We start from the raw sequence: 18,031 nt of genomic DNA, 5'->3' as shown, positions 1-18,031 counted from the left end.
AGTCTAACATAATTTTCAAAACTGTGGGCTGGATTCATTCATTACCAACTGATTTAAAAATTCTCTCTTTGTCACTAAAATGTGGCATAATAAACATTTTCACATATGTCTCGCAATAACAGGCCATTAGTGTTTTGAAAATATAATAATAATAATAATCTATCCATGGGTTTCAGAATGATGTCAAACTAGGATCTTTGCCATAATAATGTCTTGGATGGTGAAAAGCCCTAAAAAATGTTGCCCATAACAGGAAGCTGAAGTGCATAAATACTGATAGGATCCATAAAGAAAACATTTTACAAGGCCATATGAAGATTTGAGATTCTTGGTCTTGACAGGTTTTATTCAATTAGGCTATTTGATATCATAATGTAACTTAATGACATTACCTGTATAAAATTGCAAGTGGCACAGACAGAAGCAGGAGAAAAGGGAATTAGGGAGTAGCTCTATTTATAGATAGAGCTATCAGTATCCAGAATACTGCAGTTTTGCATTATACATTAATTTAGGTCTGATTAAAGTAAAGAGTCTTAATTTCAAATCTGTAGACATTAACAGGCTATAGTAGTTTGGTATCTTGGGTAGATATTGGTTTAATATTGTCAGCTTTTGAAAACAGCCTGCGCCTAAGTCTGTTAAGTGTGATTCATTTGGCTTGTCCCATGTTGTCATACGCCTGTTATATGCTATTAATAAATACTCTGCCTCCAACAAATCAATTGTAATAAAGCCTACACAAATGTAGGTCTTTGTAAGTCACGAATAATCCAGAAATAAATATAATTTCTTGGGACAGCTTTAAATATACACTTTGGTCATCCTCTGATAGGTTATGTCCCGCTGTGTTTCCCCTCCCTGCTTTTTTGCGCATTTGGGGGATCCACTGTTCAATGCCAAACATTTCTGGCATGTCCAAGTGGAGCTTATAAAAATAGGGCATAGATTGTGCGCGCAACGAGTCAGTTAAGGACTCCTCCAATTATCCACGCACACGCCATCCCAGTCTCTAGTTTCCACTCTCGGATTTTTCTCCTCCATTTCATCTTACTATTACCAACCGCACTCAAGTTGAAACAGGTTCCTCACGACTTCTTATTTGACGTCTTTTGGACCACGCCCTTCTCCGTAGCGCCGTACAGGTACAAACAGGAAGTGCTAACAAACTGTCAGCTCCCGACGAGGCTGGTCCGGGGATGTGAGGGATTTCTGCTTCGAAGACACCGACACCATGCTCTGAAGTGTCGTATCCACCACTTTTCCAGCTCAAACGATAGATTTTTTACGTTTGCAATGCGGTTTTATTGGAATATAGCGCTTTTTGGACTGGTGCTGCTAGCTGTCCTGCGCGCAACAGGTAAGAAGTGTGCTCTGCTTTGTTGTAGTCTCACAGTGTGACCTCATTTTGCATTGATTCAGCGGTAAAATGAATAAAAAAAAAACTAATTATGTCGCAGAAATTAACAGTACAACATATTAATCCATCACTTTGTATATTAGTGGTGAATTTGTGATACTTTTACGCACAAACATGTATAATAAATCATAATTTCAATTCACAAAGTTGCACCATGCACTTGTAACTCTGCTCGTCGATAACGGGGGTTCATTTTAATCAATGTGTAATGTTTTTAAGTGGTCTGAAACGTCCCAAAACCTAATCTTCAGTATAGCCAAATCGTTGCGAAATTTAATTGGACCAAAAAGTTGCCAAGAACAATTTCACCATGCCCAAACTGTGCGTAATAGTCTTGTATATTTCCATTTTAATCAATGATACAATGCTGTGAAGTGGTCTGCCCGCTTAAGCCCTGTTCACTCACACTAGAGGACAGTACTTGACATAAATTCTCCATCATTTATTATTGATTGCGTTGGATGAAAGCACTGGGGCTTGCTGAGTGGGTGTGTGGAGCGGAATTAGGCGCAGCGTTTTCCGAGTTCTTTCCAAGACCTCCATTTTCAAGGGTTTATGATGAGGCGTTTATGGAGCTTCCCTTTGGCTTGAATTCATCATTATCTCATCAATGATTGACCGCCAATCTGCTATAATGCGAAACTGGCACCGCTACAATCAGCCACAGCAGTAGCTCTTTCTCCCACTGACGGTGAACTCAACACGACCACGATGATACATGGCTTCTGTGGGAAACTTTATGTTGTGTTTGGAGGACATTTAACACCGCCATATTGTTTACCTTTTACCTAGATTTTGTGCAGGTGCTGTGACTGTCAGTGCAGTCCATACATGCTTCAAAGGAGAATGAGGAGTAGCCTAATTGGAGGCATAGATACTGGTAAATGGATATATTTTGACATATCAGGCAACATGGAACAGATATACTTAAGAGACATTTATTATTGGAAATGTTAATGTCACTTAAGTGTCAAATCAGTGGAGTGGTTGTATTTGGTTATTGAGAAGAACATTTTGGATGCTATTGTATAACAAGTTGAACAAATAAGCCTAATCAAGTTGTGTGCTAAGCATAATCCAAACATCTTGTCAAACTTTAGTAATTAATTATGATAATGAAAGTCAGTTTTGTTCTTACTGTTCAATTCCACCTGTATGCAAATCATGTAACAGCACAGGTAACGGTTAGGCATATCAGATAAGATATGTTCATTCAGTCATAGTTTATCATTTTGACACATAAAATACATGTTAATACATAATTTCTATTTAAATTATTACAATTCCCACAGTATTGTCCTTTGTCATCATTATTGTGAAAAAATGCTAGTAAGTGTTTTAAGTTACACTAGTAGTAGTGGCAAACTCATTATTAACTTTCTGTTGAAATAATCTCACAACTAGAATCTAGGAACCTATGGCCTAAATAAACAACAGCTTTATTGTTACAAGTTCACAGCTGTTTGCAGTCATGAACATGTTCTTTGACAATTGTTAAGATCCAGTCCTATACTGAGGCCGTATCAGGTATCTAAATTTCAGCTGTTGCCCATGCTCCACGCCGGATGTCGAGTAGGCATGTTTCACTGTAATCGCATGAGTCACTGTAATGAAAAGTCAATGGGATTTATCGGTTTATTTAAAGTGGGAGCAGTGAAAACAGCAGCAGGTATGTCCTACTACAAGTACTGTTTGCACAATACAAAACACTGACCAAGCACAAATGCTGTCTGACATTTTTAACGATATTTAGAGGACAAACAGCATAGGAAAATCTAAGCAAAGCAAAGGTTGCTTTGTTAACCAATAGGCATTCAATAGAGGATAATTTCTCATTCTAATTAAATAATGTTCCACTTTTTCATGTACCAAAAGAATAATATAAAAAATATGAGATTTACAGATAAATACAAAACATTAAGGAGGTACTCATCCAACTTTTTCATTTCCGATACAAATATTGATACTTTGACTTTAAGTATTTCCCATTACCCAATATTAACCCATACCAGTGTACGGACAGAAAATGGCACTTATTTTCTTACACAGTTAAATTAATACACACATCCTATTGTGTTATGTAGCTGTTACTTATGCTTCAAATAACTACAGAACAGGTTTGTATGAATAAAAGTTTAAACATTATGAGACATTCTAGACTAAAATCAGCCTGTAAATAGTCAATCCAATTAAAGGTCTATCTAGAATTTTGATTTAACCGATATCATATAACCGATACCTGGTCCATCAAAATTTTCAGTACCGGCATCAATATTCTACTACTATCTGTATCGGTGCATCCCTGCAGACATGCTATGTAGCTCAATAGTGACCGCCCAACCCCTGGATCTGGATTGGACTTAAAACAACCACATCATGGATATTAGTTATCACGTAGCCTCCACAATGCCTTTGAACTCTTTAATATTTGAATTTCTCAAAGTCTATGGGAAACATGCATGGAAAATTTCAGGAACTGGAGTAGACAGTCACTATTGAGGTCTAATCCAATCACTGTCTGTGTTTTGAGAAATAAAATTGAAACTGTAGCTGTCATTATCCATAATGTCCCACAACAATACACAACTTGCGCCACTTTTATAACTATTTGAGGTGGTCACCCTAGCATTCAACAAAGATTGAAGTGGCCAATTAGAAAAGATATTTATTATCATGTTACATTTCTTGTTTTCAAACTAAAGTGGCTAACAAAACAGATTAAAGGCAAATTTGTGAATGACTTGAAATCCTAAATAAGCACTAAGTAACTTTTTCTAGTTGAGGTTCCAGTATCGGCTTGTCCCTGTGGGGATATTATTGTTCTACCTGAAATGTTCCACAGAATTGCATTAAATCTGTCTATGTCCATGGAGACAAGCAGCGACGTCATTAGGCCACATTCTAGGTCAGGTTCAAAGTAAAAAATTAATGCATGTTTTTCAAAGTATTTCTATAGCAATTGAATGTAGTTTAATAGATTGATTACATTTATAGTTTGATAGATAGTTTACATTTCATGTCATACTGTGGAATATAGCCTGATATCTCCATGGGGACAAGTGGCAGACCTCTCACCAGAAAAGTTACATTGTGCACATTGAATTTGGTTACTAATGGCACAGCACAGTTGTCTTCTATGGAGAACTGAATGTCCTGTGTCTGCAAAGCTGTGTAAAAGTTGTAGTTTATACCTCTACAAATACATGCTCTAAAAATGGGATTCTTGTATTAAAGGTTCACTTGTAATCTCACTTGATTGATATTGTTTTGAAATTTTTTTGTGGTTTATTGTGGTCAAGTTACAAAACTCAAGCTGGAGCTGGAGTATTCACCTGTGCCCCACATGTTTGCTGTACAGTTCAAAGAATCTTCTTAGAATATTCTCTTGACGTTTTATTTTTATGACTGTCTTGGTATCACTTTTGATCACATAGTTTCAATGCTTTTGACTTAATATTACAATTAAATGGATATATATAGATCTTTCTCCATTCAGAAGCAATTTGCGGAACTTCTTAAAGTAAATATTGCGCTGCTTTCTCTTATTTTTAGCTCCTATGAGCATATGCCTTTAAGATAAGACTGAAATATTAACATAATCACATGCATTCAGTCTGTAGAGGACTAAACTAGAGGGTTAGCAGGTTCTACAAAGTTCCCATAGTGACACAATGACCTTTTATTTGCATAGCACGTTATTTTATTTAAATAAAACATCTTATTACTTGTAACTTGTATAGATTTAATTTTGTATTGCTCTCTTGCTCTTTCAGATGGCTTGGAAACAGTGGTGCGCCCCAACAATGGATCCTTCGTGACCATTTCCACCGTTCAGTCAGAGTGTACAGTGTGCGAGGTCACCGGGGTAAATGCCACCGAGACGACCTGCCACCAGTCCCGCTCCCTGACCCCTGAACAGGAAGTGAAGCTACAATTCAAATGCTCAAAGCCCATAGAGCAGGCTTTCTCTGTCGCCATCACACACACAATTGGTGAGATTCACACCAAGACTATTTATGTCCCTCTAAAGCACTTCCATGTGTGAGCTCATTTACATATTTATAACGAACTGCTTCTGTTTTGAGGCTCTGGGAAATTCAGTCACAGATAAAGGGGTGAATTGTTGGTTATGAGAATGATGAAGGCTTGTCTTGCTTTGAGGGTGTCAGTTTTTATCACAGAAATAACAAGTAAAAATGAAAAATAGATGTAACAGAATTCATAAGTGTTGAAAGTGAATATATTTAGTAACTGAGAATTGGACTAAAGATTACATAACTTTTATGTGCGTTTAGCTATAATTATGTTCCCTCATTATTAGCTTACTTACTTATTTTTATTGATTTATGCATAATTGTGTAATGTGTGTAAGTTGTGCCTGAGGTCTCAGAAAATGTATAAATGCAGGGAGTGTCTAAATAATTGCAAACTTTGAGATTTGATAATAGAACCAACTCAAATTTTGGTTTTGATTGCAATATATTGTGTGGCCTTAACCTGGATGAATGTAAAATTGTCCTATTCTCCCAGACTGTACCAAAGACTCCTGCAGCCCTGTGTCTGCAGCAGCTCAAGACCTCCTCTCAGATCTCCCCCGCGTTTATAATTGGGAGCTCACTGCACCTCCAAAGACCAGCGTGAGACTGGACCCACAGGGAAAAGGACTGTCTAAAACCAAAAAGCCTTGTCCAGACGGGGTTCTGCTGTCCCTGTCCCAGTCCCAGTCAAAGTCCGGCCCGGAGGAGCTATTCTGCAGAGGAGGTCCGATTGAGGTGCTAGAGGTGACGAATGGAGCGATTGTGCAACTTGTAGTGGATCCAAAGACAACAGTGCAGCCGGTAGCATTCACAGCAGTGCCTTTAAGTAAGTCAATATATGTCACTTATATGGTTTGATAAGAGGCTTATTATTATTGGACAGATGATCATACAGCTGCTTGATTATGGAAGAAATCCTCCCAGTTATTTAAATCATAATACATGCAAATATATAAAAATGTGAGACAAAAGTTACGTTGTAGAGGGAGTATATGCTTTTAAAAATTTTTTTATTAACAATGGTTTGTGTTTCAAAGCCACTGTAGATTAACCAATGCAGGTGATTTGCTCCATGTTTTTAGTACCAGAAATATAAAGGCATGATTTTGGGGAAAAAATTAAGATGAAATTTTATATTTTGAAATCAGGCTTCTTTTCACAGTGCACATTTTAAAGATTCAGTAGCAATAACATTTGAGAGAAGCAGTGGCGGGCCGTGCATTTCACCCTTGGGCCTTCAGTGACGTCCCACTTACACATTACAGCATCACCTGAATATAGGCCAGTCAAGCAACACTTAATTTCAGAAGCATTTAAAACCAATAAGCAGCATTGCATTCACAATTAAGAGTAGGAAACTATGTTCACAGATACTGTCAAAAATGAAAAATAAAAATGTGATTTGAAGATGCCAAACAAAATGCCATCAAAATTACACTATGTGAGCTTTAAAAAGTCTGTCCAATAAACTGCGCAATGTTGCCATTTCATATAAGACACCAATCAGACAATAACAAAACAAACTATTCTTTGAAAACAAAGTAAACATATCATTTTCATTTTTTAACAGGCTATACAACAGCAAATAACTGAAAATGTGGCACAGCAGAGAGTGAACAAACTTTAGTGCAGTTTTAACTGAGGTGACTTCAATGTGCCATGTTATTATTAACATTATAAACTCACTTTTTCATTGTGGACCTGCCTGTTCGCTGAGCTGCAGGTCCACTCGAATGTCTCCAAACGTTTTTAAATGCACCGTAGCTTGTAAGTGCCCAGACGTACAACAACAGTAAAATTTCCAGTGTTTCTTGGAAGCTGTGATCCACGGGTGATCCACCGTTCATAGTTGCTCGTCTTGAAATGATGACCAGATCAATCTTTTCTCCTCCTTCGGCCATTATTGGGGAAAAAATGCAACAATAGCTGTTGGATCTCCGGGTTTAGTTTGACATTTTGCAAACTGCCGCCTTTCACGCTGTACCAGTGCGTATGTGTATGTGTATCCAGTCACAGGACACGTACATGTCCAGCTTGCATAAGACCTTCTAGCTTGCCCTGAAATGCAAAATTGAGATTGAGATTGGCTATTGAAGCTGACTATGTCTGTGTCTACTTACAGTGGACAGGGCCTGCTCTGTTTATTTTGAAGGCTCCAGGAAAATGAAATTTGCCTGACAACACAAGCTAGCTGAAATATAATTAGATAAAAACTTCACAATAAACAACATTGGAAGCCACTCAACGAAGTGGATTGAATATGACATAAAGAGAAAAGAGAATGGAGAATATTTTTGTTTACATATTTATGGAAATAAGATGAAATAAATTCACTTTTCTGAGTAGGTTTAGGCCAGCAGAGAAGGCTTTGCTGGCCCTGACGGCCTGCTACTGGAGAGAAGACTGAAATATGAAACTGCTAATCTAATAAACATAAAAATAGTACGTTATGTTGTTTGCAAAGGAAATTGTATTACCCAAATAATTGATGTGTTTACAGTTGAAAAAGTATGTAGATTGCAATATACTGTGCAGTTTTGTCCAACTTTAAGTGTCACCTGAACACATCAAAACATGAGAATAATTTTCTTCATTTTTTCCTGCATCCAGAGGGCAGAACAATGGAGGTCAGTGTTGGTCCCAGGAGAGAGGTGGTCCTAACCCGAAAACCATCGGACCCTGAGTGTGACGTGTGCACTGGGGGTGACTGCAGCAACACAGAGAGGACCATAACAAATGCAGACAAAGTTCAGTTGGAGTTCAGCTGCTCCAAGCCACAAGACGTCTACACCGTCAAGATCACAGAAAACATAGGTACAGTTAAAGGAGAAAATAGGTTAATGTTTCTCCATTCATGCTATTGCCCTGCACTTCTGCTATGTCTATCCTGAGTAGTATTTACATTCAATTTGTAAATATACAGTGTATTGGTACCCGCTTTGGTACATTTGTTTCAGCCATATTTTATAACATACTCTAATGATATTTTACTATATTATAATAGCTTTTTTCTGTGTGGATCCATAAAACTGGTCCCAGGACTAGAACAGGACTAGAACAGGACTAGAACAGGACTAGAACAGGACTAGAACAGGACTAGAACAGGACTAGAACAGGACTAGAACAGGACTAGAACAGGACTAGAACAGGACTAGAACAGGACTAGAACAGGACTAGAACAGGACTAGAACAGGACTAGAACAGGACTAGAACAGGACTAGAACAGGACTAGAACAGGACTAGAACAGGACTAGAACAGGACCACTCCAAACCAACGAGCCAAATTTGACACTATAATGATCTTCCAATTGTGAAATCTCCTTTTGTTACATTAAACTTTTTATATTGTATATTATTGTAAATGTTTGTATGTTTTTTCTACAGAGTGCACAGAGTCATCTTGTACCCCTGATGCTGCAGAGATTGACCTGGATCTCTTCAAGGGCTTCAAACGAACCCTAACATGGGACATCAGTTTACCCCCAAAAACTGTCCTAACTCTGGATTTCCCCGAATCAGGACTAGAAGAGACTTCTGGCTCCTGTCCCGATGGTTTTCAATACTTTATCAGCTCCAGTAAAAGTGATGGGACCCCCATAAAGAGCAGTTACTGTCGCGGTACCTCTCTGTCTTCTCTTTACCAATCCGGACAAACTAACATCATTCTGGAAGTGTCAAAAGATCAAGACCTGCCCCTGACACTGTTCAGGGCCAACGCTGCGAAAAGAGGTATGAAAAAATTGTAAAATATGAATGAACAGCAGTATCCCATTTAAATGTGTGACTAATTTTAACATTGAAATAATTTTTTCCTCTCCAGGAAGTCGAATGCTCACGGTAACCACAGACCCAGACACAAAGGTCACGATCAGACGCGACCCCCACGGCCCGGACTGTGACGTGTGTGTGACCAAAGACTCCAAACAGACATGCACCCACAAACAGGTGCTGAGGGACCCCCGAAATGTGACTGTGGAGTTCAGCTGCAAGACCCCCCAGGACTATTTCACTGTCGAGATTATTAGGGACGTCGGTGAGAGGGTCATCTTTGCACTTCTATAAAATAATAAAACTGTGAAAAATCATATTCTTGTTAAAGTTGCACTATGTAACTTGATTCCATGGAGACAAGGAGATCACACTACCAAGCCAGGATTAGTTACTGTGAGCTTCTCTACAGATCTGACATTCCAGGCAAAACAATAATATCTCCATGGAGACAAGCCGATGGCAAACCGCCCCACCAGCAAAGTTACATAGTGCACCTTTTAGTTTTTTTCTTTTTTTATGTATGATTTATTTAAAGATTTTCCAGAGTATATAAAAAAAACAGATTACATAGAAAGGTGTAGTGTCCGGGGCTAATATGAGAGATTAGTGCACCTTTCAGTTCAACCAGATATTATAACTAAAATAGTTAAGAATTGTACTGTTGAACTATATAGTTTGCCACTATTCATTTTTTTTTTTTTTTTTTTTTTTGCACAATCTCCATCTCTTTTTCCTTAGACTGTGCAAAGACCTCTTGCTCCAGCGACATCCTCCAGACAGAGTACTCCATGTTCCCGAACTTTAACCGGACTTTCATCTGGGACCTCAAAGTGGTCCCGACCCAGGCTTTCCAGCTGAACTTCCCTGAACCCGGAATGAGACAGATCCCAAACAAGCACTCCTGTCCGGATGAGCACACCTATTCTGTGGTCACTTATCTGCGAACGGGACCTGCCACCATCGGGACGTTCTGTAAGGAGGGCGCTGTGTCCTCTGTTCTGGTCCGGTACAAGGGGCGTATGTTTTTGGAGGTGCCTGGAGACCGAAAGCTGGACCCTGTGGACTTCAAATTCAGCCATGGGCCTCAGACTGACAGTAAGATGACAATTTATGTAGTGCTGTCACAATACTAAAATTTCAAACTCTACTTTCATTATGTTACCCTGTGGTCTTTTACTAGTTCTGATAAAGCTGAAGATCATTCTAAAACAGGAAAGGTCCAGTTTTGTCTAGTTTTGTATTTGGTTTAGTAGCAATAAATATCTTTTTTTTTACTACTCATAAACCAATGTTTTGAAGGCTTGTGTTTTGTTCTGTTTTGTATATTGCTAATTTAGCTTCTCACATTATTACCGTGCATTAGCCTTTTTTCAGTAACTTTTGCTAAAATTTCCAAATGTTGTTAAAAGTGCACCATGTAACTTTTCTGTTAGCTGCTTATCTCCATGGGGATAGATTATTGCTTTGCTTGGAATGTTCCTTAACCTTTCTCTAGGGAGATGTTAGTTAATGCAAAAGTTACGAAGCCAGTATATCGTATGAAATCTGTAATTTTAGTAACAGTAACGTACATTCTTTTTAAGTTATCCATCAAGGTTATATTTCACTATTAAAGGTGTAACTTTCCTGGTATAGGATCCATAGCTTTCTTGTTTCCATGGAGATGGAATTGCTGGAATTGTCTGCAGTGTTTCACTGTATGGCATTACATGTATTTATCACCACGGAGACAGGTGTAGCAATGAATTGAAAAAGGGAACATTCCAGGCAAAGCAATAACTTTGCATGGAGATAAGGAGATGGCGGACCTTCCACCAGGAAATTACATGGTGGAACTTAAAGAAACTTACAACACTTAATTGAACTGGGATATATACTGTATATAAACAAAAACTCTGAATCTCAACCTCCTTGTTTTCCAGAGGTGGCCATACTCAAAGTGAAACCTGCCTAGAGGAGTATCAAACACAACTTTCATCACTCCAAATTATCCAGGCGATTTTCCGGACGAGGAGGAATGCAGTGGGATTTTGTTGTCCCTGGGATGCACAACTACAGCATGAGTTCTCCGACGTCACTCTCCCAGAATGCCTCAGTGATGATGTCATTTTGGAATATTCATAAAACAGATAAATTCACAAATTCAGTCTAACTGACCCGCAGGCCAAAAACATCAACAAGGAAACTTTCAAATGGTGCTTAAAAACTGTTGCAACAAAACAGAACTCTACAAGGACTAACCCTGAACTTTTAAAGTGTCTGTGATGAGGAGCGGACATCCAGGTAGAACACAGGAAAATACATAACATAACTTTTGGAGCAGAATATATTTTGAAATTAATACTACCAAAATTGATTGGGGGATTTTTTTTTTTTAAATATCAAGCCAATTGTTGTTTATTAAAATTGCAGCAAAAAATCTAATTAGTTTTAATTAAGGGATTGTGCCCAATTTTTAACATGCAGTATAGTGAAATTTGTTTCGTCACAGAACAGATATAGTAAAAGGAGCACGTACGGTCCAATTAAGACAACTGTGAGCGGTCTACATCTAATTATAAAGCATTTATAATTGTTTGCAAACCAGGAAATAATGCTGCAGTGGTTTGAAGGCAAAACCTCTACTAAAAGTTAACAGTTTTAGGCTCATTGCTGTGAACAATTAAGATGGGATACTGGGAATACATTAAACAAGGGACCACTGCAATATAAATATAATGACTACATGTTAAATTCTATTTTATTTTTTTTTTAGTTTTGTGCACAGTGGACCTGTCGACACAGCAGTCATTGTCACTGCAGATTGAGAAGGTGGGCTCTGATCCAAACTGTGAGATGACCCTTGACTCTAAACTCCAAACAAAGATAAATGTGGCATCAGGAACCAAAGGGAAACTGTCTTTTCTGGACTGTCCCAATGAAGATTTGCAGCTCACGACCACTCAAGTGATAGGTGAGAATTTGGACAGTTTTTTTCTTTTTGTAAATGGGTTTGTTTGTTGAGTTAAATTATTTGGTAATCAACATTACTTGGATATGTCTTCTTTGTCTTGTTCAGAAGTTAACTAAAATCCAACAGCAGCAGTTAAAAATATGAATTTTGCTACATAAAATACAGTTCAATTACAATTATAATTCAAAATTTTTTAACATTCTTGTGTATCTGGGGAATATTTTTGATCAACATGCAGTTATTAACCAACCAAGAACAGATTCCAGTAGCCTATATGCAACTTTTTTATTTGTAAGAAAAAACTTTAAGGTCCTGCAATACCGCCAGCTTTTCCCAGCTTTCCCAGGAAGGTTGCTCCATGGCCCTGAAATAGGGATTTAATTAACATTTAACATTTAACTGACTTTCTTAGAACTGCAACATCTGAGCTGATTCATGCTGTAAACAAGTCTCTCTTGAATAACCTCACAATCACAAGCTAACCAGCATTAGCCAACTGTTTTTCAGTTAATCACCCTGACCTTTTTTGTTGAACCTATGTTCATGTGACCATGAACACTTGCATTGTTTAAATCCATTTTATATTTGTATGTATTTATTTATAATCTCAAACTTTGTGGCAGTGTTTGCTAATGTGTGCATTATGTCCCCATGGCAACTGCAGAACATTTCACCACAGACATACATGCTGCTACTCCCCAGCATGATGTCACTGCAAATTATCAATGCAGTGTATAGTAACCCATTGACTCTTTGTCCCCAGAATGCCAGGACTACTCCTCTTGTCCCGAATACCTTCTCACCACCCCAAAGCTGGACTCCTGTTTGCCTATGCCCCTCCACAGCGCCACCTGGAAAATCGTCATGCCTGAAGACGGCACTGTGGACCTGGTCTCCCCTACCGGGACCCTCAAGCAGTCTCTGGTGGGACAGGAGTGCAGAGGGCCTGTATCTTTGCACCTGGAGGAGAGCGAGGGTGTATCTATGGGGGACTTCTGTTTTAACGGTCCCATTCAGAAAGTCCAGGCCCACACCAACATCTCTATAACAGTCAAAACAAATGACTTAAAAAAATACAAGGGACACTTCCTCAATGTGTCCTTTAGCCCAGAGATATCAGGTAAGATGAGTTATATTTTACTTACAGACTTGTTTAACATGGTGAGAAAAATAAATAGTACAAAAAAAGAAGGCCAAGGGTTTGCAGCGCTGTCAATGTAAAGGGTGGCTACTTTGAGAGTTATTCAACTTTGACTTTTTTCTTTGCTGCATACTTCCACATATCTTGCATCGTATATTTGTTGTCTTCAGAGAAGAAATGGTAAACAAAGAAAAAAAAAAAGGGGCCAAACTTTTGACTTGTAGTGTATATATTATTTTGTAACTTTGCTCAAATAGGCTTATTGGTAGAAAAGAATGAGGGGGGAGGCTATACAGCAGGATTAGTTTCTGAATACACAAATGTCAATCAGTTACACTGTACATGCTTTGACATGCCTGAAGCTAAACTATGCAACAGTCACATGTTTTTTTTTTTTACTTTGTTAAATAATCTTAGTTGAATATTTTATTTTTCATTGTGGGTAGAACAGCCTAACTGTTTCCTTCACAACCATGTTGATAAGTAAAACCTCATGTGGAAAGAATATTTGGATAATCCCAGAACAGACAAGGGAAATTTCTCAGGCGGCACAGCAGGATTGGTGATCTGAAGTAAGGTTTAATGCATTTTATGTCTAGAAATGTAAATGTTATAGTACCTGAATAGTCCATATGAAATACAAAATTCTCCCCTCTCATCTGGCACCGTAATTGCAAATAGCTCTATTTTACTTTATAATAACGTAACAGTTTTACACTTTGATTTGAGTATGCTTATATTGCAGTCCATATATGCAGTATTTCTCTCTGAAGTGTTTTGATTCACTTTTTGTTGAATCACATTTTCTGCCTTTTTTTCTTTATCTAAATGTCCACAAGAGGGCAGCATGTTATCTCAAGAAAAAATCCACAGCCAGAATGAAGACAAAGGGCCAGTTTAAAGTATCTTGTAGCCGTTATTCCCCTCACAACTTTGAGAATATATTATAAAGAGAACATATCTCTTTCCTCAGAGACCATGATCTACCGAGTGACCCCTGACCCCACAGCCCCCAGCCTCCTGGGGACCCCCAACTGGCCAAGGGGGATGAGTCGATCCTCCACCGTCTCCTGGATCATGACTCTGCCCAGAAACTACCAGGCCCTGCTCCACTTCCCTAATGTGAGCCAACCCAAATGTGCGGACCGCCACACCAGTATCACAGTGCAGATGCTCGGATACGAAGAGGAGCTGATGAGCCGAAGAGAGGATGAAATGATGGACGAAAAACTGATTGTGCCCTACAGTTTTTATTTAAACATGTCCAACTGTGTGCCAGAGGAGGGAGACTTTGGAGCAGTGACTAAAATCGTACTGCAAAAGAAAAGCAGTAAGTATTTTATTAGTTAAAGGTGCACTACGTAACTTTCCTGGTAGAGGATCTGCCACTTGCTTGTGTCCATGGAGATTTTATTGTGTGGAGACAAGCCTGGGGCCAAGTGATGTCATGGTTAAGTCAGAGGTCAGATCTGTGGAGAGGTGAGCAGCTTAGAGTAGAGTAAGTTGTGTTTTAAAGGAGATATTGGGAATAAAAACAACTGTAATTGATAATTACATAAATGGAAAATGGACATGTTTACATCTCCATGACGACAGGAAAATGGCACTCTACCAGAAAAGTTACATAGTGCACCTTTTGAATATTGTTTGAAATATTGGTTTTACTGATAACAATTGTGCATGAAAACTTTTAAACCTTGTGGAATTATGTGAATGTATTTTTACATGTTTTGGTTTTCAAGTGGAATGTCCAGTCAGAATACATAATAAGTTCCTAACTTTGGGTTGACAAATCTTATGACTAAAACTCATTACACCCAGAGGGGTTTCTATGATGTGACGTGTGCTTAGTGAATGACTTATGGCATCCATGGTTTCGGAATCGTATTGTCATTTTAACCAGAAGTACATGTTATGGCTTTTTCTTTAATATGTCTATTGTTTGACAGATATTACCTCGGATTCAAATTGATTGATTTAAACTGATCACTGTATGTACTGTCTCCTCAGATCTCTTGGCCATTGTTCTGGGAATTGCTGGGGCGCTCCTCCTGCTCCTCATTATTCTGGTGGTTGTCTGCGTCATGGTGAAGTGAGTGCACCAGAAAATATCACTAGTTATGATGAACTGCAACTTTTATAAATGCAGGCCTCAAAATCTAGCTGTGTTCAGTGCTCTTTTGAGTTGGTTTGGTCCTGATCTAGTCCTGGTTTAGTCCTGATTCAGTTCAGGTTTAGTTTTGGGTTAACTCCTAGTTTAGTCAAAGTACTCTGGTGAATGTGCACGTGTCTCCCTCAATCTCAGTAAATAACTAATTTAGAAGGCTCTACATTGAAGTAAAGGTACCTCTGAAACAGACAAGAATTCGATTTGGTTGAACCAGATGCCAAAAACATGTTTATTTTCTTTCTTTGCTTAACTATAGCACAGATAACATACAATAGATTTTACATACTACATGGATCATCACAACTACTTTCACAATCATCACTAGGGAGTAAGATTTTAGGTGCATTATGTAACTTGGGGGAGGGTCTGCCCATCTGGCTTGCCTGACTGGAATGTTCCACAGACATAAATTTTTTTTTTTACTGATCAAAATTAAAATGCCTTTAAAAACATACTTTCTGATTACTGGGATCACATGGACCTGACCTGTTACTTGGTCTGATTGCCTTACCTGCTTGTCCCCTTGGAGACATAGATAAGTTAGATGCCATACTGCAGAATACTATAGACAAAACAAAAACATCACCATGGTAACAAGCAGGTGACGGATCCTTCCCCAAAATTTACATAGTGCACCTTTTTAAACTGCATAATCAAACAAGCAGGTCTACATTATTAACTTTTTCTTTTTTCCATTTCATTGTTTTCCATACTAGGAAAAAGAAGCAGAAGATGTCTAATGAGTCTTCCATCTACATCGGAAAAGGCAACATCTTCCGCCCGAGCGACCGCACGTTTTCCAAATCTCGTTCAGACAACGATTCTCATGTTTACGCCTCCATCGATGAGACCCTCACTTATGGGCATCTCCTTGGGGACGGTAGCTATGCAGACTCCATGTCTGATCACTTTAAGGGCATCCAGACTGACTCCTACCACACCTTCACTGGACCAACGGACACACCAGCATTACCCACCATCAAAGAACCGGACCTGGAGCCAGAATTGGACGAGTACCGGGGTTTTTTGAAGCCCTCTGAAAGCTTCATCCCGCCCAGGCCACGGACTCCCATAGACAGACAGGACAGTCTTGGGTTTCAGGACCGGAGGATGGTGGATAATGAGTTGTATACGTTCAAAAGTACAGGAGACTTTAACACTATCAGGTTATCAGGGGCGGATATGGACCCACAGCCGCCCATAGACACAGTGACAGAGGAGCTGTAGCGGGACGTCCCATCTACAGTTCTACATCAGGTTAAGATATAAAGGAATTGTTTTAGTAGTTCAATTTAAAGTGCCTTTTCATGTCAAGTTAAGTTTGTTTTGCTCTAGTACAGATATATTGTAAAAGCTGTCCAAACATCGCTTTTTCTGTCCTCATCTAATTATGACATTTTCTTTTTATCCTCTGCCAACCAGGAAGTGCGCTATTAGCATACTAGTTGTTAAAATTATAGCAAAACTCGACTCTGGCCTCTGAATGTTGTGAAATACGCTTATAAACTCACCGTGCTCAATGATCTGGGTGCTAAAAATGCATTAGGAAAGTGGTCCAGTTTTAATTGTTTAAAAGTTTAAAAGTGAGGTACAGTGCCTTTTCATTTAATTTAAAGGATTTATCTAGTTTTATGAGAGGTAGTGCAGGACGTGATTATCAGAAAGACTAATAATTTATTGACTTATAATCCTGATCAGTCCCCAATTATATCTGAGACAAAAGATGAACATAATTTGAAATAATAATTATTTATTTATTAAAAAAATGAAAACAACTTATATTCTAGAATAATGCTTATATTCGTACTAATTGCATAAACTATCAATGATTATGTTTTCAGGTAGACATCAGTTTTAGGTTGACCCAAAATCATGTTGGGTGGGACAACGGTGTAGCTAGAGACTGACAGAGACCATTCACTCACACTTTGTTTAACCGAGGCAGTTCTGAGTATCAAATTTGCTAAAAACATTATGAACATTTTAATAAATGGTTTCTGAAACTTTCTTATACACCTTGAATTGAACTACTAAAATATGAGGAATGTTTTCTTCTACACTCCTATGCATTGATGTAGGACTGAAACTGAAATTGAGCTGTGGACTTTTTGAATGTATTTAGGTGATTTTAAAAAAAAATTATGTTTAGTTTTATTAAATCTTCCTGGAACAAGGGACTTTTGTTTTTTTATAATGTCAATATTAGTTTCATTTTTGGTTTTATGTAAATATAATTTTAGTTTTTGGAATAAATGTCTAAGATTGTTTTTTTTACTGACACATTTTGTTGTCCTTGGCGCTCAAAGGCTACATTTTAAGGTAGTGGTACGTTTTTGACCAAATGAATTTCAAACATGAAAACAATGAGGTTTTGGGCTGACTGCAGATCCAATGTGGAAACCAAACCAGGATGTACCATAAAAGGGCCGTGTGTTTCTCAACAATATGAAAACCAAATTTACATTTGCATTTACTTGCATGAACTCGCTCTCAGAATCTTCTAGATTTTTCCTTTAGCAACAAGACACCCAATGCCAAA

The 18,031-nt window shown here is 38.2% G+C and overlaps 1 protein-coding gene across 1 annotated transcript; it reads left to right on the top strand.

The window, feature by feature from the left end:
* Nucleotides 1-1,154: 1,154 nt before the first annotated feature.
* Nucleotides 1,155-18,018, top strand: LOC117378952 (CUB domain-containing protein 1). The gene is made up of 12 exons (XM_055225482.1): nt 1,155-1,360; nt 5,194-5,412; nt 5,951-6,283; nt 8,068-8,271; nt 8,842-9,186; nt 9,278-9,490; nt 9,967-10,323; nt 11,984-12,181; nt 12,945-13,301; nt 14,296-14,652; nt 15,333-15,414; nt 16,209-18,018. The coding sequence occupies exons 1-12, from the start codon at nt 1,297-1,299 to the stop codon at nt 16,717-16,719; spliced, it is 3,240 nt and encodes a 1,079-aa protein (XP_055081457.1). The 5' UTR covers nt 1,155-1,296; the 3' UTR covers nt 16,720-18,018.
* The last annotated feature ends 13 nt before the right edge of the window (nt 18,019-18,031 follow it).

Source organism: Periophthalmus magnuspinnatus, chromosome 11 (genome assembly GCF_009829125.3).
Source record: "Periophthalmus magnuspinnatus isolate fPerMag1 chromosome 11, fPerMag1.2.pri, whole genome shotgun sequence".
NCBI lineage: Eukaryota > Metazoa > Chordata > Actinopteri > Gobiiformes > Gobiidae > Periophthalmus > Periophthalmus magnuspinnatus.
This window is presented reverse-complemented; position numbering and strand designations above follow the sequence as displayed.

Bases quoted from the DNA above. Each gene is read 5' to 3' on its own strand.
- LOC117378952 (XM_055225482.1), top strand. From the start codon at position 1,297: ATGCGGTTTTATTGGAATATAGCGCTTTTTGGACTGGTGCTGCTAGCT. The intron at 8,272-8,841 runs GTACAGTTAAAG...TTTTTTCTACAG, and splicing joins CAAGATCACAGAAAACATAG to AGTGCACAGAGTCATCTTGT. The intron at 9,187-9,277 runs GTATGAAAAAAT...TTTCCTCTCCAG, and splicing joins GGCCAACGCTGCGAAAAGAG to GAAGTCGAATGCTCACGGTA.